We start from the raw sequence: 27,471 nt of genomic DNA on the forward strand, positions 1-27,471 counted from the left end.
AAGTCAGTAAAGCTGATGAGGTTTCATTTCTAAATGTAGTAGGACTAGGTCAAGATGCTAGTTTCCAACTGCATATATCCTTTCTGATGATGATCTTTTTTTTTTTTTTTTTTGCTTGAGTGTAAAGATATTCTTTTCTCTGTATTTTTGAGAAAATATTAGCTTGGCTGTCCCAAGCTAACATGACGTTATGTTAGCTAAAAACGATGACGTTATGAAAGAGTGACTTCAGTGACTCAGTGCTTCCCACTTGGTAATTTCTCTCACCCTCAGGAGTAGCCTCAAATGCTAGCTCCCATCAATTACTGGATGCCCCATATTTTCCCAGCATCATTATAATCACTCCTATCAATTCAGCACCTGTAATGAGCCAGGCTGCTTATCCATGTACAACCTTCACTGCTTTATATATATTAGCTCAGTTTGCTACCTCTTGTCCCCCTCAAGCCAATATCAAATGTTTATTAATTAGGTAAAAATGGTATTAACCGCTTACATCAGGAAGGGCAAAAGGGTATCATCTTGAGTGCCCATTTTGAATGAGTGGTAATGGTTGGCAGAAGCACTGAATTAAGAAAAAAATTTAAGCTCTGTCCAGCCTTAGGGGGGAAGAATGCCGTGATTGATTAGCAATGTCTGCCTTGGTTAAAAGAAAAAAGAATAGAAATAGGTTGAGTGACTTGCAGGACGGAAAGGATGGGGATTCTCGGGCTCAATTTCGTTGCTGTTTATAAGCTTCTTAGAGACACAGGTAATGTTTCAACTTTCCATCATGTTGCCACAGTGTTCATTTCCAAATCATTTATTTCTTCACCCCTCCATTTATTCCTGCTGAGTTCTCCTGGACTCAGAAACTTCACACACTCTATTCCCTTATGTTGAGCCTCACATACTTCCAAGTGGTTTCCAAGTGGCTTCCAAGTGGCCTCCAAGGGTGGCCTTGTCCTGTTTATCCCGAGAAATTCCCCCAGGTTAACATGTGTCGCAACGTCTTTCTCTTTTATACTATAGAACTTATATGAATTTGTAATTATTTGTTAGAATGTTTTCTTGTTAATTTACTGTTTCCCTCACTGAACTCTAAATTCCATGAGCCCAAGAACCGCATCTCTCTTTTTGACAAGCCACCTTATTTATACCCAGCACACACATCTGGGAAAGAGTAGACATTTAATAAATATTTGTTGAAACAGCAAATCCACTAAACTTTGGAGATTCAAACTTAATAAAACATGGATCCTGGCTTCACAGAACTCGTAGTGAAGCAGAAAGTTGATTAAGTAAATGATTATGATGCAATGTGATAAAAGAAACATAGACGTAAGGAAATATCACTGCCTGCCTGGATCAGGGGGCAGGTGTTGGGGACGCATTCTAAAAGTGATGTCAAGATTGAAGAGTAAGGAGTAAAAATGGACCTTTTAAGAAAAATCAAGCGCTGCAACTTGTGCGATTTGAATTTGATATGTTCCACCATTAAATTTTTTTTTTAAATCAAGCAGGGTGTATTAACATGCATCTGTAGTATTGCCCTAAAAGCATTTTAAAAGAAATATGGATGTCTTACCTACAGAGGCACACAATTAGGCTTTTCCCTCAAGGTATTCTTAGTGTTAACCCTTTATATTGCTTTTTACTTGATGTACCCACCAATTGTTCTGATCCAGTGGCCTTGATGAAATTTTTGGTCATTTGCAAAAGTGTCAGTGGGGATTATGTGAGCACGAGTCTTTCAGAATTTTAAGTAGAAAATGGCTCAGGCATCTCCTACAGTTAGGGTACATGTGGTTACAGTAGATTAATTTAGAGAAGTGAAATTGGGTTTGTCTCTTTAGGTTTAAATATATGACTTGGGGATAATAAAGGAAAATCATTACTAGCACAACAAGGGATATTTAAAATAAAAGATGGTTTTAGGTACACCACTAACTTTCTTACAGCGTCAGTGATAAATTGTTAGGTATTATATTGATGGTAGCAGGCGGTAACATGTCCCTTTGTAGTTGAAGCTTTTTTTAAAGCTTATTTTTATTTTTTTTTAACATCTTTATTGGAGTATAATTGCTTTACAATGGTGTGTTAGTTTCTGCTTTATAACAAAGTGAATCAGCTATACACATACATATATCCCCATATCTCCTCCCTCTTGTGTCTTCCTCCCTCCCACCCTCCCTATCCCACCCCTCTAAGTGGTCACAAAGCACCGAGCTGATCTCCCTGTGCTATGCAGCTGCTTCCCACTAGCTATCTATTTTACATTTGGTAGTGTATATATGTCCATGCCACTCTCTCACTACGTCCCAGCTTACCCTTCCCCCTCCCCGTGTCCTCAAGTCCATTCTCTATATCTGCGTCTTTATTCCTGTCCTGCCCCTAGGTTCTTCAGAGCCTTTTTTTTTTTTTTTTTAGATTCCATATATATGTGTTAGCATACAGTATTTGTTTTTCTCTTTCTGACTTACTTCACTCTGTATGACAGACTCTAGGTCCATCCACCTCACTACAAATAACGCAATTTCATTTCTTTTTATGGCTGAGTAATATTCCATTGCATATATGTGCCACATCTTTATCCATTCATCCGTCGCTGGACATTTAGGTTGCTAGTTGAAGCTTTTTTTTACAAATAAGCTGGAGGGGGTTTTTTTTGGCTCGATTATATATTCTTTTATAAGGCAGAGAGGAAGAAAGGGAGGGATAGACTAAGAAAGTATGGAGCAAAACATTTCCTTAAATCACATTTAAAATAAGGTAGAGTGTAGTAAAATACAGGAAGGTAGACTGAAAGGCAACAGTAAATTTTTTTTAAAGAACTTTTATAATTATATTACATCACTTGACAGAGCTGTAGTGCTTTGTGTAGGCCTTTAAAACTTCCCCCAAACATGTTCATTCACCTTGATTCAGTCATGTGCATAGAAGAAGTTCCTTGTTGGGTTGGTAAAGCAGAATCATATCCAGGCTCTAGCTAGATCCAAACACTATTGCAGTTCTGTACAAACCTGTGTGGTATGTACAGATAGAAACAATAATATGTAAACCTGTTCACCTTTGGTACATTGATCATTTCCTAAACTTATTTCACCTGTACCCACCACCCCTCCCCATACACACACACAAAGCACTGATACCCCTGTAAGATATATTAAATGTGTTGATTTGGATAACTAGAATTTGATGGACAGAATTCCTCCAGCAAGAGGGAGTTTTAGGTAGAATGGAAGAGAAACTCATGGAAACGCTTGAATGGTCCTTTCCTTGATTCCACAAAATGAGTAAGACTGATCGAGTCCCTTTAATATGCAGCATCCATATTGCATTTGTTCTTACATTTTATGCTGTAATTAAATACAGAGTAAAAGTTATTGAGTGAATATTAAGTTTTTTGGGTAGCTGAGTTGATAATTGTATTTTATTTTTGTGCATTGGAAATCTATGTACATTTATATTGTAGGAATATGGCAGTGCTCCAAGAAAAATGAGAAATTCACTGGTAATTTCCCACCCAAAGAGAGCCATTGTTAACGTTTTAATATTATATACTCTTTGTGTCAGTTTGTTTTTTAGTCAAAAATGGCACCTTATTGCTTGAATTTGCATTTCACTGATTATGTGATAAAAACTCCTTTTTAGGGCTTCCCTGGTGGCGCAGCGGTTGAGAGTCTGCCTGCCGATGCAGGGGACGCGGATTCGTGCCCCGGTCCGAGAAGATCCCACAGGCCGCAGAGTGGCTGGGCCCGTGAGCCATGGCCGCTGAGCCTGCGCGTCCAGAGCCTGTGCTCCGCAACGGGAGAGGCCACAACAGTGAGAGGCCCGTGTAGCGCCAAAAAAAACAAAAAACAAAAAAAACAACTCCGTTTAAATTTAATTTTTCTTGAGGTAACATTGGTTACCGCCTCTCAGCTCGAAATTCACTCTTTTGTTACTTGCTCTGTGGAAAGTGCTATGGGTCCTTTAAATAGTTTTTCTTTGGCCACCTCGTGTGATGTTAGGCTTTCCTAACTGATGGCACCTGAGGAAGGTGTTGCTTCGCGATGCCCCGGTGCTTGCTGGGAGGGCTCTTGGTGGCGTCTTCAGCACCCACTCACTCCTGCAGCTCCGAGGGCGTCCTCAGCCCTGCTCCCGGGGCTCACAACTTCTCCGGTAGTCGGCTTCAGCAGTGCGTAGAGAGAGCAGTGGACGACAGCTTCCATCAGCATCTTCTATCAAGCAGTTCTGGAGTAGCGCCTCAGGTGAGAAATCTCCCCGTGCATAGTTTTACTGGAACCCTAGAATGTGGATTTCCAGCAACTTACAGAGGGCATATTTCCAGAAAGTTCCACCATGAGACACCACAGCAGCTTCTTTACCATCCAGTGAGCCACAGTCATGCTCTTTTCAACCGGGTCTGGACCTCAGTCCTGTGGGCAGGGAGGAGGAGGTCTTCTTTTCAACTAGAGGGTTAGCGGCTCTCCTTATTTCTGCTGTGTGTTTTGGCGTTCTCTTTACTTGTCGCTGGCCATTCCTTCCTTACTCTAATCCTCTTTCATAATTAATAGTTTTTTCATTACACTTTCCATGCTCAAATTACTGTTTGTTTTTCTTCTGGTTGGACCCAGAATAATAACTAAATAATCTAATATTAGTGTGTTACTGTTTTATTTTAAAACCCGTTTTTCACATTTTTTTGTTTCTACATCATTATTTTAATGGTTTCATAGTAGTCCATGTAGTAGTAAATACTTCATGCCTATTGTTATACAGTTTATAATATATGTTTTCATTTTCACAATTGTAGACAATGCTTTAGTGAACATGTTGGTACACATCCTTTGCTCCTATCCATAATGATTTTCATTAATTCTCAGTCATTTGGACATTTTAGTCAGAGGCAAATGATGAACACACCACGTAATGTGCTTTATATATTTCCAGGGGAATACTGAACATATTATTTAGTGCCATAGCAAAACATCAGAAAAAAGTGAGGAAATCATGATTTTTATTGTCTTCTGCCAAACTCTCATAGCAAGAATTTGAAAATTTTCTGGTGAAACACAACTGAAACTAGATTTGAGATTGAGCCATTAAATCCCAGTTATCACCAATCACTTCTGGCTGCTTCTGATTCAACACTTTCTTTGTGTTTACGATTGGGGAATCCACCTCATGAAAAGAATGGCAAATGGGAAAGAAGTAAATGATTCAGAATATCTTGGTCGTTCCTGGGAGAGAGTGCTCTGACAAAGCAAACGGTTTACCTGAATGTCTTAAGCAAACTGAGCTTGGCTGATTTCCTGTGCTTACAGAAAAGAACCGCCGTAGCTTCAGCTGGAAACCCTAAGCTAGTGGCTCAGTGGTTGTTTTGACGTGCCTGCATCACAGGTATAAACAATCTGCGATGTTGAGCTAAACATACCTAAACTGCTGAGGATCTTTCAGGTTAATTTAAACCAACAGGGAATGATCCTGACTGGCGACAATAGAAGATTCTCTCCCAGCAGGAAGTGCATGGGGGCATCCCTTCTAGATCAGACATGCTTCAGAGACTGCTTCTGGAAGCGGTCGTCTTAATTGAATGTTTGTGTCTGAATGTTTGTTGCTCACAGATGTTTCTCACCAATACTGTTGAGCCTTTTGGTGGTTTCTAAAAGAGGCTATGTTAATCTCAGAACAAGGAGATACAACATATATGACGTGTAATCACACTATAATGATAAAAATAGACACATGCCATCATTGTTGTCATGGGCATTATCAACAACAACACAATCACTGTAACTTATTGGGCACCTGTTATTTAGACAACATGTCTCTTGTCCATGGATTAGTGTAGTTAATCCTCACAAAGCTCTTAAGAAGTAAGTACCAATAATATCCCCATTTTACAGATGAAGACACTGAGGAAGAGAAAAGTTAAGAATTTGCCTATGATCAGTTATCCATCTGTTCAGCCAGTGCACAAATTACACTGCCCAACTCCAAGACCAGGTGAGTACCATGGCCTGAGCGCACCATGCTTTACTGCTTCCCACATATTTAGGAGCTAAAAGAAATCAAGTAGTGGACCTTAAAGAAAATCTTCCTCTACCTTCGTTCAACTCTTTTCGCTTTCATTGTGGTGGAGTCTGTGAGAGACTTAATGTATCATGTAGAATTATCAAGTTAAATGACTGCATTTTTCCCTTAATTGACCATTTTGAATTGAATTGCTTGGATTTATCAGATTTTTTGTAATGCAGTGTGGTCTACAATAGCTATTACCAGCCTCTTTCCCACCATCACTACACCTGAAAAATAAAATTCAGACATATGACATTCTATCATGTGCTTATCCAGAATTAATGCACAAAGCTGCATAAGTAAAAATCTGTGGTTTATGCACAGTTTCTTCCAGGCCAGCTGCTGTGTCTCCCAGTCACCCTAGGGTCTGCAGTTAAGGACCTGCAAGTCTAGAGAAACTGAGAGAGACGTGTTGGCTTGGCCAGTACATCTTGAGCACCTATAAAGTGCAAGGAGCTGGATCACTGTGGTGGACTTGTCGGGGATTTAAAAATAATAAGACAGCCTAGGAGACAGGCTTTGACACCACTGACAAAAATACACTTCAATTACCAGGCAGTGAGAAAAGGAGGGACGTGGGTAGAGGAACATGTCAGCAGGGTGTGCTGCGTGTGGCCCATCTTCAAGTCTCAGTTGAATCCTACTGTTCAAATGTGGGCCACTTGTGGGAAATTCTGTACCATGAGGGTTTTGCTTAATGTTTACAAAGTCTTACAAAAAGATGAATAGGAGACATAGCAGGTGGCAAATCAGAAAGTTGTGTCTTGTAAACAGGGGGAGGTCAATCCAACCTCCAAATCCCAAAATATATCAATATCCCATAATAGAGAATCACTATCAGGGAACTTGCTGTTGGTTTATTAGTGGCAGCATGGCATAAAATCAGGATAATTCAGCGTTTAAAATCCCTACTTTGTTTGAATTTATAACTAGTATAAATACTTCTAAGATTATATACATTTAAATTTTTTCTGCAACAAGTTAGGATGACAAATTCACATGATGCTCAAAAGAACACTCAGAAATATTTAATGAAAACCTTCATTCTAGTGATGAGGAAACTCTAGCTCAAACAAGAAGCAAAAAACCACACTCAAGCAAACAAATCTGTAAAAGAGTTGTAATCAGAAATATCCAGTTGTCCCACCTCCTAATTTTGTGATCCATCTGCTTCACCATCAGTCAAAAAATCTGATTCTTCGAATAAAGAACTTTGGCTTGGCTTTATAGAGTAAGATTAAAAACAAAGAAAAAACCAAACACTTAGGCAAAGGAACAAACAGCCAAAATTAAGTAAATCTGGGATTTTTTTTAAACCGGCGTTGTCTGCATTGTTATTTTGGGCTCAGAGCGATAGCTTGATGCCAAATTGAAATGGAAAGCATTATCTACTCCATATTTATAAATCTTTAGATTCTGCATGTGTCATGAAAAATGTAAGTAAATTTTATAATAGTAAGGTGTGTGGGATTAATTTGTATTCTATGTTGAAAAGCTCCACGGTAGGCAGTTAATTCATGAAACACCAGCGATTGCTGCCTTAAGGGCTACATTGCTAGATAAAATTACAGACCTCAAATCTTATTATTACACTGGTATCTATTTTTTGTGTGGTCTAGGGAATATATCATCTTAAATTGAATATTTACCTAATCAGTAGGCTAAGGGTATCTTCTGGGTTCTGCCCCCTTCGACTCTAGAACACATTGTCTAGTTGTGAATATGCTGCTTATATAGTTAGGTACTACTGCTTACTGTTTTCACTTCATGGCACACTTATTAAATGATACTTGTATGCTATACTAGAATAAACTAGAGGGGATCTAAATGGAGCTTGGTAAAAATTGTATAGCCTTTATATTAAACAATGATAAAGCAAAACAACTAATATAAATAATTTAAAATAACAAGCCATAATAAAGTATAAAGTATTGGGAAAGATATCAAATACTTAATTTACATAATTTTCAAGTAGTGCTTTTCAGGATTTTTACTGAGAAACTTGTAGTTGCTTCCCCAAACATAAGTGTTTTTGGGTTTTTTTGTTTGTTTTGTTTTGTTTACCAGGTCTTATTCTTGAAGTTGTGACTGTAATTCTAATCAATGTTTTAATAACATCTCTCTCTTTTTGATCGTCACATTAGACAAGAAAATTTTAATCATTTTTACGATCTAAAATTTTCAAGCCAGTGTTTTTCAAAGAATCTAGTTTCTTCTTTCTTTGGCACACAAAAACTCATTGCAGTATCATCTGATGATGTGTATGAGACTGATTTCGTTCCAAGTTGGTGGTTGCTTTTATAAGGTATGTCCCAATAATGATGGTAGAAGGCACAGACTGTGGTAGAGCCTTCACATCCACTAGGTGGTCATATCATCTTTACATGAAGACAGAGATGGGCGGGTAACCACCTAAACCCACGCTGACAAGGTCTCCTGGGACTCCCGCCCCTGACCTGCTGTATCTTTGCTCTGGATCATTAGTTCTTGTAGCAATCCTAGCAATCTCTTGTTCACCATGAGCACTGGCATACTCGCCGCTGGCTGTTGCACAAGTTGATGCCCGCTGGTTGAATGGCGAGAGAACTTTGATGGACCCATGGGTGTGGCGTTTCTCACTGTGTCTGCCATCCGAGACCACTTTTGACCTTTTGTCTGACTCTGTCTCTCTCTCGGGTAACCTTCCTGGGAGACCCTAGAGAGGCTATTTGTGGCTGAATGTGAATAGTTCCAGGGTTCTGGGTAACCCAGGCTGTACCAGGCAGCCCCAAGGGTTGAGGGGATCATTATCTCATGTCCCACTTACAAACGTTAGATTCCGAACTGTATGCCTAAGCAGACTGCTTGGTACCCTCTGATTCAGGTACGCGACTTAAAACAGCCTTGAAGAACTTTGAAAGTAATATAAAAAATGGCAAACTTCTCTATTTTACCCTTTCTTTACCTAGACTAAACCTGCAGCCTCACAGGAGCTGAGAACATATTTATTCTTTATCTTTTACTTAAGACACTCAGCAGGAAGGTAACACACTTTGAAGGACAATTCAAGTTAGGTTGGTGCTTTGCCTAAGCCAGAAAGGTTTAGGGAGAGAAACTGAGGATGAAGAACAAAAGAGACAAGCTTTTTTCTTTTCTTTTTTTTAACCTCTCATGGTTTGACTTAATTCTATTATTTGAATGATTTTGAATTGATTTGGACACACCCACATTTAAATATAAGTTCAAAAATGCATTCTAAAGTCAAATGGAAAGTAATTTGTGTGGTCTTGTTATGAAAATAATTGTTTTATTTTCTGTATACTCCAGTCTCTCCACTCATTTATTCATCCTTGTATTCATCTATTTACACATCATTCATATATTCACAAAATATTTGTTACTGTGGATACTGTACCTGGTATTGATCTAGGTGCTGAGCTGGAAAGGTGAAAACGTCATTATCATTACCTTGGAGGGTCTCCCAGTCTTGAGGGGAGTCATAGAGGTTAACACATAATTATTGTACAGTTGGACAAGTATCATTATAGTCTTATGAACAGAATATCAGGAGAAAAATATTTTATTTAGTCTTATTATGTATTTGAGTATTCACCTGCCTAAGATGGAAATCAATCTAATAGAGTTTGTGCTTTTAAGGACATAATCCAACATGATATTTTTTATTTGCTGAGATCTTTTCTCCATGAAGTGAATTAGGAGCCCAGGCTTCTTCTATGTCCTGACTCTATTTCCTAGGGCCTCAAAGCCTTTGGAATGTAGTTGGAAGACAGAGGAGAAAAGGGTGTAGAGGCTCTGCTCTTAATCACTCCATCCCAGAAGTGACATTCATTACCTTTGCGCACATTCCATTGACAGGGTATACATGCAGGAGGTGCTGGGTCCTGCAGCCGTGGCAAGTTAACATCTAGCAATAGTTTTACACAGAGGAAGGCTAGGAGCTCTTTGCTGAATTGCTCACATTCTCTGGACAAAAGTAAGGAAGCCTGTGGCTATTTATCCCCTTCTCAAATCTATGCTTCATTTTTTTCCATCCCTCTAACTCTAATCATGGGCAGCAATATTTCTTCAATATTTTATCCACTCACACTGTCCAGGGAGGTTTCTTCGGCACAACAAGCAAGGCACACTGGGTTTATTTTTATAGCACATTTCCCACAGTCGTATCAGATAAAATGCATTACATCTCACCAGGTGACTGCTGAATAATCTCACAACTGTGGCTTCCATGTGAGAGGCAGAGATGATTAGCTTCCAAGGTGTTTGTGGGCCAGAATTGCTCTGCTTCCCTTAACTAGGTAGGTTAGTACCTGTTGGAGTTCTTTGAGCTTTGTATACTGTTCCCTTGATTCACAGGAAGAAATCATAGACTTAATAGTCTGGTTGTGAGGATTAAATGAGATATTTTATATAAATTGCTAAGCGTGGCTTTAGGCACATATAGAAAGCAATCCGTAATTGAGGCTCTTGTCATTGCTAATTAAGGATAGGATATTAAGCGAAAATGGAAGTGTCCTTTTTGTGGAGGAGGATGATATACTGAAACATTTAAACGTGTTATTTGCTGTAACTAATTTCTAATGAGATTTCAATGTGTGCTTGCTGTCTGATTCCCCAAGAGAATGGATTTTCTCCCTCACTTTATCACATAGATATTGCCTGAATAAGGTCCTAATACCTGTAACTGAATTCACTTTTAGGATTGCACTATCCTTTAAGAGGCAGCAAAATATATTAATAAAGAGTGTTAGTTCTAAACTCAGATTTCAAGTTCTAGCTGGGTTACTTATCAGCTGTGTGACCTTGATCAACCTGTTTCTGAATCTGTGAATGTTAGCCAGTGATAATCCTTTCTAGGGACATTATGCTGGGAACGAGATGATTTATATAAAACACTTAGCAGAGAAGATGGCATAGAGCAAGTACCTAATACATGTTACTTTAATCATGATGATTACACAGAATATTGGGATTGGGGTCAGATGACCTGAGTTTATATCTGTGTTCTGTTGCTTTTTTTTTTTTTTTTTTTTTTTTTTTTGCGGTACGCGGGCCTCTCACCGTTGTGGCCTCTCCCGCCGCGGAGCGCAGGCTCAGCGGCCATGGCCCACGGGCCCAGCTGCTCCGCGGCACCCTCCCGAACCGGGACACGAACCCGTGTCCCCTGCATCGGCAGGCGGACTCTCAACCACTGCGCCACCAGGGAAGCCCTGTGTTCTGTTGCTTTTAATCTTAATGAGCCTCGGTCTCCTCATCCATAAAATTGGGCTAATAATCTTCTCTTCACACAGTTGTTATGGTGATTTTAACATATGTGAAAGTTCATAGAATCTTGCCTAGAACCTGTAAAATATTAAATACGTGTTAAAATTATTCTCTTTTATTTGCGGTATCTGTGGCCCTAGGCAAGTTGATCTGCCTCTCATATTGGTTATGCCTCCTACTTGGCCTGTTATAGTTAACATCAAAAAAACCCACAGGGTTTCCCTGGTGGCGCAGTGGTTGAGAGTCTGCCTGCCGATGCAGGGGACACGGGTTCGTGCCCCGGTCCGGGAAGATCCCACATGCCGTGGAGCGGCTGGGCCCGTGAGCCATGGCCGCTGAGACTGTGCGTCCGGAGCCTGTGCTCCGCAACGGGAGAGGCCACGACAGTGAGAGGCCCGCGTACCGCAAAAAAAAAAAAAAAAACCAAGAAAACAAACCCTTAAGCAACTCTAAAAACAGTACTATATCTAACATTATTATTTAAGAAGAGGATGGCATTCTGTTCCTGAAGGATTTGGCCATTGGAATTGTGGAGGAAGACCATCTTGGGATTTGTGTGGTGACATTTCTTAAATGCATGGTATAGCATGGGTTGCTTTCATCACACAGTAGGGAAATACTAATATCTATAATTTTATAATCCCTAACCCAGATTAACTTTAAAGCCATTAGTAAAGACGAATTCCATTTTGATATTTAGTACCCTGCTAGAGTATCTCTCACTACAGAAGTTTAAAACAAGCATAAAAATAAATCCAGAAACAGATAAAACTAGCCTGTGCTGTGGAACACCATATTCCCAGGCAGTCCAATCTGAGGTCCACAGTCAAAAAAGATTTTAATCTATGAACTATGTCTACAGTGGGTGTTGATGGGAGACAATGAGAAATTGACGCCTTTTTACCCTCCCTCTGTCCTGAGGTGGTTTCTGTTTCAGGTTCGATCATTCCATTATAGAGAAGCCCTGCTATGCTAATATTTTTCTTAGACTTTGAACAAACTCAGACACCATAAGATTTTTTTTTTTTAACAAGGAGGGAAACCTGAGAGCTTTCTGTGGTATCTCTCTTGTACTCCTCCTGTTCTCCTATGTGGATGCCCTTCTCTATCTTATATCACTTCCCCAGTTCAAGAATCCTTCAAGAGTAGCCTCAAAGCCCATCTCTTCTTTGCAAAGTTACTTGTTCCATATTGCTTACATAGATCTCTCTTCTTCCAACCCCCTTGAAACACTGTTCTTATCTTTCAGTTGAGTGTTGAATCACAGAATTTCTATCATATTATTTAAGTATTATTTAAGTAGCGCAGGGAGAGGCTAATCCTTGAAATCAGGAAAGAATTATATCTTAAATTATAATTTACAGCTCTGTGGCAGTGAACACGGTGGCTAAATAAATAAAAATTTAATTAAAATGGTATGCAATGAGGGCCTTAGAAAAATGCTGTTAAGAGTAACATCGTTTGCATAAAACTGAATATCTAAAAACAGCTAACTATTTAACTTTCCATTTGTATGTATAGATAAAGCACAAGGATTTGCCCATTAGGATTTTATTTTCCATGGTAGGTCATTTCAGATGCCTTAAGTGACCCTACAGGCATCTTTTTAAGATTACCTTTGGACCCTGGTTTTTCATCTTGGGACTGCCGCCATGTACAATCCTAAAATGTTCCATAAAGGCTCAATCTTGCTTTTATTTCATGAGCCGTTTCCATTTAGTTAAAATTAAACTCTCAGCTACAGGAATATCTCCCAGGACTCAAAGCTTTTCCTTCTCAGTTAAAGCGTCTAACCTGCTAGCTTCCTGAGGGCAGTGAGCTCAGAGTGAAGCTGAATGACAGTGAAACCCCAAAGTGACGTGACATCGCTTCATTCCAGAATGGGTGTTCCCTGACGGCTGCCTCTAACATATGTACAAAATCTCCCTCTCGATTTGCACTTCCAACACCATTCTTAAAATGTAAGCATTGTTCTTTGGTGTCTCATAGGTGGCATAAATTAAATGGGATAGTTTTTATATTGTGTTGCACCTCCACGTAGATTTTTCTCTACTGGTTTCTACATGTGTCTCAAGTTAAAGCATTGTTGCCTAACTATCTCACTCCCTCTCCTGTTTACCCTCCTGTCCCTCACTTGCATATGAGAGCACAGTAAGCAGACACCTTTCCTAGTATCCACCATTGATCCATCCCCTATTGCCCTGTCCTCGTAGGACATGATTTGATAGGAAAACGTGTTCATTCTCAGATATTTACCAGCATGAGTGAGACTACCAATGCTTCATCCTTTCATTCACTGTGTTAGGTTTGTAAGAGACACATGGAACAAAAGGGGCGTAATCTCTTTTGGCGTCCAGCTGGAAATCCACAGGGAGAGAAGGAGCAAACAGGTATGCTGCTAATTATCAAACAGGTTGTTATGAATGGACATAGAACAGGGAATGAGAGCTCACCTGGTTGGAAGCAGGTGATCAGGGGTTTGACTTTTTAATAACTTTATTGAGGTACAATTTACACACAATACATTGTTCATATTTAAAGTATACTAAATACTGTGAGTTTTAATATATGCGTAGACCCACAAACCCATCATCCCAATCAAAATACCAAATATGTTATAATTCCCAGTGTTTTCTTGTGCAGCTTTGCAATTCTTTCTTCTCTCTATGCTTTAACCACTATATATTAGTTTACATTTTCTAGAATTTTATAAAAATGGCATTATGCTTTTTTTTTTCTTGGTCCGGGTTATTTTACTCAGCATAATGATTTTGAGATTCATTCATGTCGTTGAACATATCAATAGCTTACTCCATTTATTCACTTATTTATGGCTGAATAGTATTCCATTACAAGAATATACCACAGTTTAACTTTGCACTCCCTGATGGGCATTTGGGTTGTTTCCAGTCTTGTCTTTTATAACTAAATCTGTTAGGAATATTTGTCTACAAGTCTTTGTGTGGATGATATACTTTCATTTCCTCTTGGTAAAAATTTAGAAGTGGCCTTGCTGGGACATACTATCAGGACTTTTGACTGATGGAACAGCATAAGAGGTTGGAATACACACAGTAATGAATCTTTGAAGGAGGAGAGTTGGGGCACCTTTTAGTCCCTTCCCAGGGGATAAGTATATACTTCAAAGGTACCTCAAATTTGCCAAGTTTTGAGTCTCAGTTCTCGACCTTCTTTTTCAAGTGTGGTCCCTTGTCAGTATTCCTTTGTTCAGTAAATTGTACCACCATCTGTGAAGCTGGGCAACACAAAGTCAGCCTTGACACCTACCTCTCTTTCACTCCCTTTATTCTATTGGTCTTCAAGTCCTACCGTTTCTCCCTCGTGAAAATCCCTACCATTTGTACCGCCCACGCTCTAGTGTGGGTCACTGCAGTCTCCCCCCCGGACCACTGGGCAGCATGCTCACCGTCCCCCATCCCTTGACTTGTACTCCATCCATTATCTGTGGTTAACATAAAATGACCTTTGAAACATGATATACTCAGCATAAGCCTGAGTATATCACTTCACAGATTAAACCTTTAAACAGCCCTTCATAATCCTTGGAAAAAAGCCCAAAATCTTTACCATGGTTTACACAGTCTGCATATCCGTGTCCCTGCTTAATGTACATACTCAGCATTACAACTCAGTATTATCGTCCGGTTCCATTTTATGTTTCGCCTACAGTGAGCTTTATTCAGGTCATCAACTTTTCCAAGTTCTTTATTACCTCTGGACCTTTACACTTCCAGTGTCCCTGCCTTTCTCTTCATTTATTTGTCTGTCTCTTACTTAACCAAGTTAAATATCATTTCCCCTAGAAAACTCAGGTCTAGGTAAAATAACTTAAGCCTGATCCTCTGTACCAATCTTAAGATATTACAATGGCGAAGATTCTGGTCAGCCTCCCTAATTAAAAGTAGGGCCTAGCTTATCACTTTTGCATTCCTAATACCTAGTACAGCAGCACATCTTGAGCATATTAAGTGCTCTAATGCATTTGATCATGAAATAAAAGGCTATGACAGTGATCTAGACTTTATATAACAGATGCCTGACAAATATTTGAAAAGTTGAGATGAATTCAAGAAATGTTTCTCAGTAACCAACGTGGATGTCACCAATTTCATACACTAATATCCATGACTTTGCTTATGACAGAGGCCCTCTGGCTCTCATTCAAAATTAATTTTATACTTTGTTTACACAGTCCTAGTAAATTCAGGTATCAAGTTTGTTATACCAGAATATATTAGAAACAGAAAATCCAGTGGTTGAAGAGAAAAATTAATGCAGTTGTGTATAGGCACACACTGCAGCAAAGAGTGAAGATACTGAAAAACACGGAACTGTAATTCAAAACCTCAGTAGTCTAGGGTCATTTTGTCGAGGGTCATATGATCTGATGCCATCATTTGATTGGAGTGGAGGCAGATTTTGATGTTACTAATTAAGGTGCTGATCTGATGAGGCTACTGATAATCATAGGTACCCTTGATTGTGTTCTGTGTGACAGAAATGGAGCTAAGCTCTCTTTGCATTATCTCATTAAATTCTCATAATGACCCTATAAAATTGGTATTGACTTTATAGAAGAGAAAAGGAAAGTTGAGAGAAGTTAAATATCTTGGCCTTGGCTACCTCCCTTTCAGATATGACTCTAGCCTGCTTAGTCTAAGTAGTCAAGAAAGGATTAAATTATGTTCTTTTACCGTATTTAAAGAAACAACAAATTGTAAAAGAAGTTCATTGAAAACAAATTTTTTTCTTTAAATTTTGGATTCTCCAGGGGGATGTTTGAGTTACCTAAAATAATAAGGTAGGAACATTTATTTCCCAATCATGCCAAATAAATGAAGTTTTCCTGTAAATGCTTTCCCATGATTACATTACACTTCATGATTATCTGTAAAATTACGAAAAGACTGTAGCGAACAGTGCTTCCTGAAAAGTGGCAACAGCATGATGCTAATACTAGACAATGTATTACCCTATACGGGCTCATTAAGGGGCCTGGTTTTCATCTTTAATTGCAAAGAACATATATCCCTGAAATGAGTTTGTAGTCATTTTAATAAGAAGTACCAGAAGTGTAAATAGAATCTATCACCAGATCCACTTAGAACCCATTTATCTTTATGACTATATGTGTTATGGATCATCAGCCCATGATCATACAGACCCCCATCAACACTCATCTTCCTTATGGCAAGTGTAAAATGCAGTGTCTCTACTGGGAGATGAAATTTTTTTCCACACTTGTGAGTGATAGACTTCTATGTTCCTAAACATATTTTACCTCAACTAATTAATCCCAGCGCTGCATTAGGTAAACCTCTACTCCCCAGCTCTGTCTTTTAAGGAGTGCTCACCACCAGGTAATGACTCAAGGACAGCCCACCCCCAATCAATTCCTCCTCTCTCCCCAACTTCTTCACATTGTCTGATTCCCGACCTCCACTGTTTTTGATATATTTTACTCTCTTGGATTTAATAAATCGCCACCCCCCCCCAAATTCTGTTGTCCAAGTCGATATAGACTTCCCCTTCCCTAGCCAGGACCCCACCTCCATTTAGCATTTTGAAAGCCCACCAGTATGGTGTATAACCAGTACTCCCCACCAGTGCAGTCAGCGTGTCTCCATATCTCTGTTTTCACCACTTACCTTCCCCCAGAAGACCAGCAGGATTAATCTCATCATGCTTTTATTTCCATTTTACTCTGTAACTACCAAAAGTCCAAGCATTCAAGATATTTAAATACTAATTTTTATCCCCATAACCTCTTACATCTCTTGATCTGATCTAATCTCCCGTCTCTTTCCAATCCCTCACTCCCCAAATAGTTTCTGTGTATCCTTTAGAATATATAGTCTGTCATTATCAAAATTCCCAATCTTCAGTATTTTCCTTTAATGTTTCCTTTATCTTCTGACTTGAATAAAAAACTGATTTCCGGCCTTCCCTGGTGGCGCAGTGATTGAGAGTCCGCCTGCCGATGCAGGGGACACGGGTTCGTGCCCTGATCCGGGAAGATCCCACATGCCGCGGAGCGGCTGGGCCCGTGAGCCGTGGCCGCTGAACCTGCGCGTCCGGAACCTGTGCTCCGCAACGGGAGAGGTCACAACAGTGAGAGGCCCGCGTACCGCCAAAAAAAAAAAAACAAAATACTGACTTCCCCTGATGACACAGCTTTCCTTACTGTCTCCTCAGAGAAGGACAACTCTCTGTTGTAGAGCTTAGAGACTAGATTGTCATTCTCTTCCCACCCCCCCCCACCAGTGCTGCTTCTAAGACATTTCTCCTAATTAAAAAAGACAAAAACAAAACAACAAAAAACCAAAGCCTCAGCTTGTATGAAGTATGTGCCAACAAACTGCACTATCCTGGCTGTCATAATCAATCTATTAAATCTCATTCATTTCTCCTCATTTCCTGAATGTTTTTGCTTGCAGCCTCCTATTTTTCTGTCACTATTCTTGTCATTATTTTTGGAGATTTGAAAAGTCCCATAGCTCATCTGCCCGAATCCCAATTAGGAAAAAATCTACTTTATGGTGATAAATCCCTCTTGATCATAATGACTTTTTAAAAATACGTTGCTGGAATCTATTTGCTAATATGAGGTCGAACTTAAGATCTTAAAAGAAATGTGCTTCTAGTTACTTTTGGGTAAATTTTCCATATCTGATTTTTGTATTAGGACTCTTCTAATTTTTTAATACATTGGAAAATAACTGATGTCTTTCTAAGGTGTATATCTTTGATTATATTTTCTATTTTCATAAAGCTACTTGTATTCTCTACTCAAAACAGGAGTAAATAATGGCTGCACATAACTAATCAATAATCAGCCATTTTGTCCAGATTTTCAAATGTGTTGGTATAAAGCTACCATGGTATTCTTTTGTAATTAAAAAAACAAATCTCTCTGTTTTATAGCTAGTCCCATCACTATCATATTTGCCAAATATTGCTTATTTTATTGGTCTTTCTAAAGAACAAGCTTTTGGTTTTATTTGTCAAGTTTACTGCTTTTCTTCTCTATTTTTGACTTTTCTCTTGATTAATTTTGTCCTTCCACTCTTTGGAACTTACCTTGTTCTTTTTCTATGTCTACTGTTCATTTCCTGTAGCTTCAAGAGCCATTTTCCACAACTCAACGAGCTCTGCCGGCTGTGTCATGGCCACTGCATCATATGCCATTAAAACTTAATCTCATACACTGGGTGAAGACTCAGCAGTCTTATTTTGCTTTCAAAATTGTTCTATGGCCTTGGATCCTTCTTCTCCTAAATTAGCACTATCATCAGGGAAGATTCTAGTGGGCCTAGAATTCTAGGCTTGCCTTTCCTGCAGTTTCATAATAAAAGAAAAAACATTTCCACCCTGTTTTTGATGTTGATCGAAAATTTAGCAACACTTCTTTGCACTATATTCAAATCCCAAAATATAAGCAAGCCTTCATGCACACAGGCTCACTGAAATGTCATAATTTTAAACTATGTATGACCTTGAACAATGACCTTTCCAAATACTCCACACTCTGCCTAGGTGTTCAGACTTTTTCATTCCTACAACATCTTTTACACATAGTCGATTTGTGTCATAAGTTCTTCCTCACTCCCACTTCTGAGTATATATCCAAAGGAAACATCATCATTATTAGAAGAGATATCTGTACTCCCGTGTTCATTGTAGCATTATTCACAAGAGCCAAGGTATGGAAACAACCTAAGTGTCCATAGTAGATTAATGGATAAAGGAAATATGGTATATATATATATATATATATATATACAATGGAATATTATTCAACCTTAAAAAAGAAGAAAATCCTATCATTTAAGTCAACATGGATAAAACTGGAGGACACTATGCTAAGTGAAATAAGACAAAGACAAATAGTGCATGATGTCACTTATATGTGGACTCTAAAAAAATAATGAAATAAATCAACTCTTCCCTCCCTGGACATTTTCCTCAGCAGAATCTAGCAGCCTCTACTATGAGCCTTATCTTTTTTTTTTTATGGTTTGTACCAGATCACAACCCCAGGGAACCTATGTATTTACCGATGTATATCTAGATTATACTTTACCATTGTTCTTTTTCTTTGCAATTCATTCCATCCACTTCTGGCATCAGAACCTCATTTTTCCTTTGGAGAAGTCCTTGTGATTCAGGTAGGCTGTGTGTCTCCTCCCTAGGCTGTGTGACTTGGGGCTGGCTAGACACAGTGTTTTATATATACTCTATATGTCTTAAGTACTTATTTCTCTTTTCCATCATTTTCCCTCCACATTTTAGTGTAGTTTTTTTGTTTGTTTTTTTGCGGTACGCGGGCCCCTCACTGCTGCGGCCTCTCCCGCTGCGGAGCACAGGCTCCGGACGCGCAGGCCCAGCGGCCATAGGCCCACTGGGCCCAGCCGCTCCTCGGCACGCGGGATCCTCCCGGACCGGGGCACAAACCCGCCTCCCCCGCGTCTGCAGGCGGACTCTCAACCACTGCGCCACCAGAGAAGCCCTAGTGTAGTTATTTTTTAATTGACATTTGTAATCCTTTCTTTTGTTTGACTAAAGTACTGTTCAACCGATCTTCTGAGTGCTTAATTTCAGCATTTTTAATTCTAGAAGTTTTTGTTTTGTTTTGTTTGTTTTTTTGGGCAGTATGCAGGCCTCTCACTGTTGTGGCCTCTTCCGTTGTGGAGCACAGGCTCCGGACGTGCAGGCCGAGCGGCCATGGCTCACGGGCCCAGCCACTCTGTGGCATGTGGGATCTTCCCGGACCGGGGCACGAGCCCGTGTCCCCTGCATCGGCAGGCGGACTCTCAACCACTGCGCCACCCGGGAAGCCCTAGAAGTTTCTTTTGGTTGCATTTCACAGACAATTTTTGCTTAAATTGTACATGTTGTCCTTTTTTTAATACATTAATCATAATTTTAAATAATAGTTTCATTGAGATATAATTTACTTTCCATATTATTTAAAGTGTACAATTTAATGTGTTATGCATCTACCACCACAATCAATTTTAGAACTTTCATCCACCCCGCAAAAGAAAAAGAATCTATTATAGGTCACTCACTCCCCCATTTCTCCAAACCCTAGGCAGCCACTAATATACTTTGTCTCTACAGATTTGTCTAGACTGGACATTGCATACAAATGGAATGATACAATTACTTAGCATGTTTTCAAGGTTCATCCATGTTTTAGCATGCATCAGTACTTGATTTCTTTTTATGGCTGAATAATAATTCCATGGTGTAGATATTACTATGTTTCATTTATCCATTCACAGTAAATGGCCATTTGGGGTATTTCCACTTTGGGGCTCTTATGAATAATGCTGCTGTGGTTGGATTTACGTGCAAGTTTTGTATGCAGGTCTAGATTTGTTTTTTAAATTAACAGACTATTTTGGAGCCGTTTCTGGTTTACAGAAAAATTAAGCAGAAAGGACAGAGTTCTCATACCTCCTTACCTCTCTACCCAGTTTCCCCTATTATTAATATCTTACATTAGCGTAATACATTTGTTATAGTTAATGAACCAATATTGACACATTATTACTACCTAATGTCCATGGTTTACTTTAGACTTCACTCTTTGTTTTGTACATTATATGATTTGTGCAATAGCCTGTATCCACCATTACAGAACCATACACAGGAGTTTCTCTGCCTTTAAAATTCCGGGCTTCACCCATCCTTTTCTCCCTCCCCACAACCTCTGGCAACCACTGATCTTTTGACTATCTCCACATTTTTGCCTTTTCCTAAATTTCATATAGCTGCAATCATATAATATGCATGTAGGCTTTGCAGATTGGCTTTTTTTCACTTAGCAATATGCATTTAAGCTTCTTCCACGTCTTTTCATGGCTACATAGCCTTTTCTCTTTATTGCTGAATGCTATTCCTTTGTACCGATATACCATAGTTTGTTTATCCATTCACCTATTGAAAAACATCTTGGTTGATTTCAAGTTTTGGCAATTATGAAAGAAACTGTTATAAACATCCATGTGCAGGTTTTTATGTGGATGTAACTTTTCAGTTCCTATGGGTAAATACCAAATAGCATGATTACTAGATCACTGTATGGTAAAAGTATGTTTAGTTTTGTAAGAAACTGCCAAGTATCCTCCTAGCAACAAATGAGAATTCCAGTTGTTCTGCATCGTCAACAACTTTGGTATTTCAGTATTTGGATTTTAGACATTTGAATAGGTGTGTAGTGGTATCTCATTATTCTAATTTAAAATTCCCTGATGACATGGAATGTGTAGCATCTTTTCATACGCTTATTTGCCATGTGTCTATTTTCTTTGTTTAATCATAGTTGTTTTGTTTTTTAACCAAGGCCTACTAACTCTTGTCCTCCTGTGTCTATTTATATTTTCTTTTTTCCTTCTTTCTTTCTTTTTTTTTTTTTGAGCTTTTGATCATTTAGTCTTTTTCCTGGTATGTCCAATTATTTTTATATTAAAATTGGGCTTCACTTATTTTAGGAAACTATAAATATACCTCCACATTCAGGATGTTATCATTCTCTTGAAAAGATTTCCTTTTGCCCATGGCAGACAGTTACTATAGGGACTGGAAACCTTAGTCCATTCTCAGTTTGAGCTCATTCAAAGCCGTTTTTCACTCTGTGTGAAGGTTGCTCTATTTCTGTCTTGTCCTTCCTCTACGGGTGTTGCCCTTTGGGATTACCATGTGAACGTTTAGATTCTCCCTATTCCCAACTACCCTTATATTTGTTAGGCTTTAAATGTAATGGTTCCCCCAGCCCTGTGAGACTAAGGATAGGTGTAGCTTGTCATTCCATTAGTCGTTGCCTTTAGCTTGAGCTCTTGCCGTTTGGCTTCTGTGCTTAGAGTCTTTTGAACTCCTTGGCTTTTCAGCTCCTAGGCTGTATGAGTTGAATCAGCAAATGCCCCAAGGAGAAAAGCTGCACCAAATGTCAAGCTTGCGTCTGTGTCTCCCTTCTCTCCAGAACTTGGCCCACATGTCTCGGTGTCTCTCTAACATTCGGATGCTGGCGAAGAGATGTTTTCTTACTTTATCCAGGTTTTCTAAAATTTCTTTAGACTTCACCTGATCTTATGTTATTATTGAAGTATCATCTCAATTATCCCTAGGAAGAGAATTTACAATTTTATGTTTTATTTTTTTATTTTCTTTATTACCTCAGTTTCTGTAGAGACCTTTTACCTGATTCTTCAGTCTATTTCCTGTGTTACCAGTAAGATGGAGATAGGTGGAGGCTAAGAATATTGGGGGGAAAATCACCGATGAATGATATGTCTCGTTCTTTTTGTTTTTCCTCTCCTTATTTACTCTGGCAGCCTACATTTGCCCTTCTTGATTTGACCCAGTTGCCCAAATACGCAACCCACTCTGGCAAAGACCTGACATTACTCTCATAAATGTGTGCATGTTAGGATTAGCTAGATGATGAACACCATGCCAAAGTTCTTTGTGTGACCAGTCAGAATGGCCATCATTAAAAAATCTACAAACAATAAATGCTGGAGAGGGTGTGGAGAAAAGGGAACCCTCTTGCACTGTTGGTGGGAATGTACATTGATATAGCCACTATGGAGTACAGTATGGAGGTTCCCTAAAAAACTAAAAATAAAACTACCATATGACTCAGCAATCCCACTACTGGGCATATACCCTAAAAAAACCATAATTCGAAAAGAGACATGTACCACCATGTTCATTGCAGCACTATTTACAGTCGCCAGGACATGCAAGCAACCTAAGTGTCCATCGACAGATGAATGATGAAGAAGATGTGACACATACATACAATGGAATATTACTCAGCCATAAAAAGAAATGAAATTGAGTTATTTGCAGTGAGGTGGATGGACCTAGAGACTGTCATACAGAGTGAAATAAGAAAGAGAAAAACAAATACCGTACGCTAACACAGATATATGGAATCTAAAAAAAAAAAAATTGTTCTGAAGAACCTAGGGGCAGGACAGGAATAAAGATGCAGACGTAGAGAATGGACTTGAGGACACGGGGAGGGGGAAGGGTAAGCTGGGATGAAGTGACAGAGTGGCTTGGACATATATACACTACCAAATGTAAAATAGATACTAGTGGGAAGCAGCCACATAGCACAGGGAGATCAGCTCCGTGCTCTGTGACCACCTAGAGGGGTGGGGTAGGGAGGGTGGGAGGGAGGGAGACGCAAGAGGGAAGAGATATGGGGATATATGTATATGTATAGCTGATTCACTTTGTTATAAGCAGAAACTAACACAGCGTTGTAAAGCAATTATACTCCAATAAAGATGTTAAAAAACCAAAAAGTTAGATAGTAAAAAATTCAAAAGAATTGCCCACACTCCTCCAACAGATTCTCTAACATTTAGCAGAACAGAATTCACACTGAATCTGGTTTATGAGTAAAAGACAAGTCAACTTTAAAGTGGTTCACAGATGACATTTCTTTTCCATGTGCCTGCTTTGGAGCCATATTTCTGCTGACCACTCAAAAGTTTCCTCTTGAGTATTCTGTGATATATTAGAACCAGGAATAAGGGATGTTAGTGCTGGAAGGGTCAGCCAGTGGTCTGGGATTTAATTCACATATCCTTTCTGCACCAGGCTCTTTAAGATCATTGAGTTAGCCTAAGAATTTTGAGGCTGTAGAATTCAAGACAGTACATTACAATAGGCCAATATTACTATTCTTCTGCTCTGACATTCTCCACTGATGGACAGATGAAGGAGAAGGAAGGGCAGTCACCAGTAACTGAGAGTAAATGAAACTGGAATATTATAATTCAGTATCATTTGAGTGACTGAATTGGCCGGCAGAGTGTTCTGCAGTTAAGGGGGAGGAAAGATTAATTCTGCACATGACACCACTACTGTATTTATACAAGTCTACTGGGACAGTTGTTTACCTAGAATTGTTTTCTTCATTCATTTCAGTCAGTTGTGTTGACTGATTTTCCTTTTTGATGTATGAAATGACTGACTGAATTTACCATTTAATTTCCACTAATGCACTGTAAAAACAATACATTACTCAAATTGGATTGGAAGGTATGAAAATGTTTACCCCAAAACTAGAAAGGCCAGATAAATCATAAGAAACATTTGACTGTGAGTGTTAGAAAGCTACTGAGGTAGCCATGACCTAGAAAAGTAAAATAGAGAAAGAAACTCACTGAAGTGAGAACAATATTCTGCACATGCGTTTCTAGCCCAGTCATTTAGAAACTACTGATGAAGAGCAAAAGTCTGAGAAACCAGATGTGGCTCCTAAGAGGTAGAAAAGCCAGTAGATCTTAGGACAATGTCATAGGACTAAGGAAACCAGAGTTGGAATTGAGAAATACCAAGGCAGCTAGAATTTTAAGGACCAAAATCACAGAGAGAGTAAAGATTCAGAGAACGGAGCTGGATTCAGCAACAGTGTTCCCTTGCAGTATTTTCCATGTATAATAGGTAGACAAGACAAGATGCTAAGAAGTCAAACAAAAGCTAACTGAAGTCAAAGCAAAGACTTAGTTGGCTCATAATGCTGAAGAGACAAAATTGGGATTCAGAACCTATGAAAGATTTGTGGCCCAATGGAAAACTAATGATATGAATTAGGACATTGGAAGTCTCTACATATGTGTGTGTGTCTGTGTGTCTGTGTGTTATGTGTTAGGAAGGTTGATGCAACATCTACATTGAACCTTATAAAGAAGGAAAATGAGTATGAAGTTGGTCCAGTGACTGAGGTGATCTTCCCCTCTGCTCCCTACCTAAGAACAGGAAATTCTCTACTCAAGAAAATACAGTTGACCCTGGAACAATGTAGGGATTAGAGACGCTGACTCCCTGTGCAGTCAAAAATCCACATATAACTTTATGGTCGGCCCTTCTTATCTGTGGTTCTGAATCTGAGGATTCAATCAACCACAGATCATGTAGTACTGTATTACTTATTGAAAAAAAATCCATGCATAAGTGGATCTGTGCAGTTCAAACCCAGGTTGTTCAAAGGACAACTGTAATGTCATTCAGATTCTCTACAACTTGTCATATCCCAAGTCTGGTATTCACTGAAGAACCACCAAGACTACCAAGAAAAGGAGAATTAGAATAAAAAAAAAAGAATCAGAATCATAGATGACCTAAACGTTCAAGTTCATACATATTTTGGTAAATATTATCAAGTTCAAAAAAATAGATGACAAGGTGAAGAATTTAACTTGACAACTAGAAACTATAAACTGATTGAAGTTGAACTGATAGAATTAAAAATTATACGAAATTTAAAACTCGGTAGTGAATTGGACACAGGTAAAGAGAGGTAAGTGAACTGGAAGATAGAGTAGTAACAATATTAAGACTAAAGCATGGGAAACGAAAAGAATAAAAAGTACACAAAAGCGCATTTGAGACATATGGGCCACAGTAAACATTTTTATCATGTGTAAACTGGAGTCCAAAGAAAAAAGGAGAGAGAGATTGGGATGAAAACAATATTTCAGAAATATTAACAGCTGAGAGTTCTCTAAAACTAAAAAGAATATATGGAGCCTTAAATTCAATAAGCACTAAAAAAAAAGCAACAAGAACAAATACAAAGAAAACCACACCTAAGATCACCACAGTACAATTCATGAACAGCAAAGAAAAACATGACATCTTAAAAGCAGCCCGAGGAAAAAGAGAGATTACTTTCAAAGGAACAATAGGATTAAGATTACAGCTTACTTCTCAGCGAAACTGACTGGATACTGGAAAATAATGGAATAACATTTTTAAGTGCTAAAGAAAAGAACTGCCCATTGGGAATTCTAGAGGCAGAGAAAATGTTTGGAAGGAAAGATGAAATAAGGAAATTTGCAGACAAACAAAATTTAGAAAATATGTTCTCATCAGAACTGACTGAATTAAATTCTAAAGGGAGACCTGCAGGCAGAAGGAAGATTATCACAGATGAAAATAAGGACTTTATAAAGAATTATGTATAACAGAAAGGATAAATAAGTGGATAAACCTAAATAAAATCTAACAGCAAAAAAGAGTAATAATAAAATATATCAAAAATTAGAATGCATTAAAACAAAAGGAAGAGGAAAAAGTAGTAAAAGAAATTTAAGATCTCAGCATTGCTTGAGAAGCAGTAAAAGAGCTAATAAGTCATGGTACATGTGTAACTGCTACTTATGTAAAAATAACAAGCTAATACAAGGGAAAATGGAATTTGAAGAAATCTCAAAGGAAGAAAGAAGAGCAAAAGGAACATAACAAGGTGGGACAAATAGTAAACAAGGAGTAAACGGTCTGTAAGAAAATACATTAACTGTAAATACTGAAATTAAAGGACAAGGATTATTGAAACAAACCAAAAACCTAATTCTATGCCACCTACAAGAGACAAGAGTCAGATTGAAAATGAAAGGATTCAAAAATTATGTCATAACAACAATAAGTAAAATTGAAGAAGATTTGTTAATGTTAACATAGATTTGAAAGCAAAAAGTATCACTGGCGATAAGGCAGGATAATAAAACCCACTGTTACTTTACAAGGAATATATTATAAGTCTAAACTTCAATGCAATATATGAAGGGAAATTCCAAAAATCTAAGTAGAAATAGAAAAATCTAAATTACCTAGATCAGTAACATAGAACCACAACAACAAATCAGATTATAGAAGATCTGAATACCATCATTAAAAACTTTGGCCTAAATTTACATAAAACACTGCACCAACAATGATGGAATATATATATTATGCAGAAATTTTTAGGTGCACATGGCACATTTATAAAATTGACTGTATTCTGGTTATAAAACAAGGCTCTGAAAAAAAAAAAAAAACAAGGCTCTGAATAAGCAAGAGATTTAAACCTATATAACCAATATTTTACCAAATAGTTGGATATTAAAAACATACTTCTGATCATTATGTAGGTCAAAGATAAAGTCACAATGGGAATTAGAATTTTATTAATTGAATGATAATGAAAATATGCCATAACAAAACCTGTGGGTTGCAAATAAGGCTGTGGTCACAGAGAAGTTTATGTATTCCAATTATACTCTCTAAATGTAAAACGGAAAGGAATAAAGCAACTAGAAGATAACCTATCACCCTGAGCTAGGCAGTTCCTGAACT

The 27,471-nt window shown here is 38.4% G+C and overlaps 1 protein-coding gene across 7 annotated transcripts in view; it reads left to right on the forward strand.

The window, feature by feature from the left end:
• The window catches only part of LOC149747710 (uncharacterized), a 167,762-nt gene that overhangs the window by 69,054 nt on the left and 71,237 nt on the right, over nucleotides 1-27,471 (forward strand). For all 7 annotated transcript variants that reach the window (XM_089923007.1, XM_089923006.1, XM_089923003.1 and 4 more), the window contains 2 exons: nucleotides 3,634-4,232; nucleotides 5,871-5,970. In XM_089923007.1, coding sequence (XP_089779133.1) covers nucleotides 3,634-3,757 — 124 coding nt within the window. In that variant the 3' untranslated portion in view covers nucleotides 3,758-4,232; nucleotides 5,871-5,970. The remainder of the gene's footprint in view (nucleotides 1-3,633; nucleotides 4,233-5,870; nucleotides 5,971-27,471) is intronic.

Source organism: Delphinapterus leucas, chromosome 13 (genome assembly GCF_059928025.1).
Source record: "Delphinapterus leucas isolate spDelLeu-1000000601 "Yukka" chromosome 13, BTC_Dleu_Yukka2, whole genome shotgun sequence".
In the NCBI taxonomy this organism is placed as follows: Eukaryota; Metazoa; Chordata; class Mammalia; order Artiodactyla; family Monodontidae; genus Delphinapterus; species Delphinapterus leucas.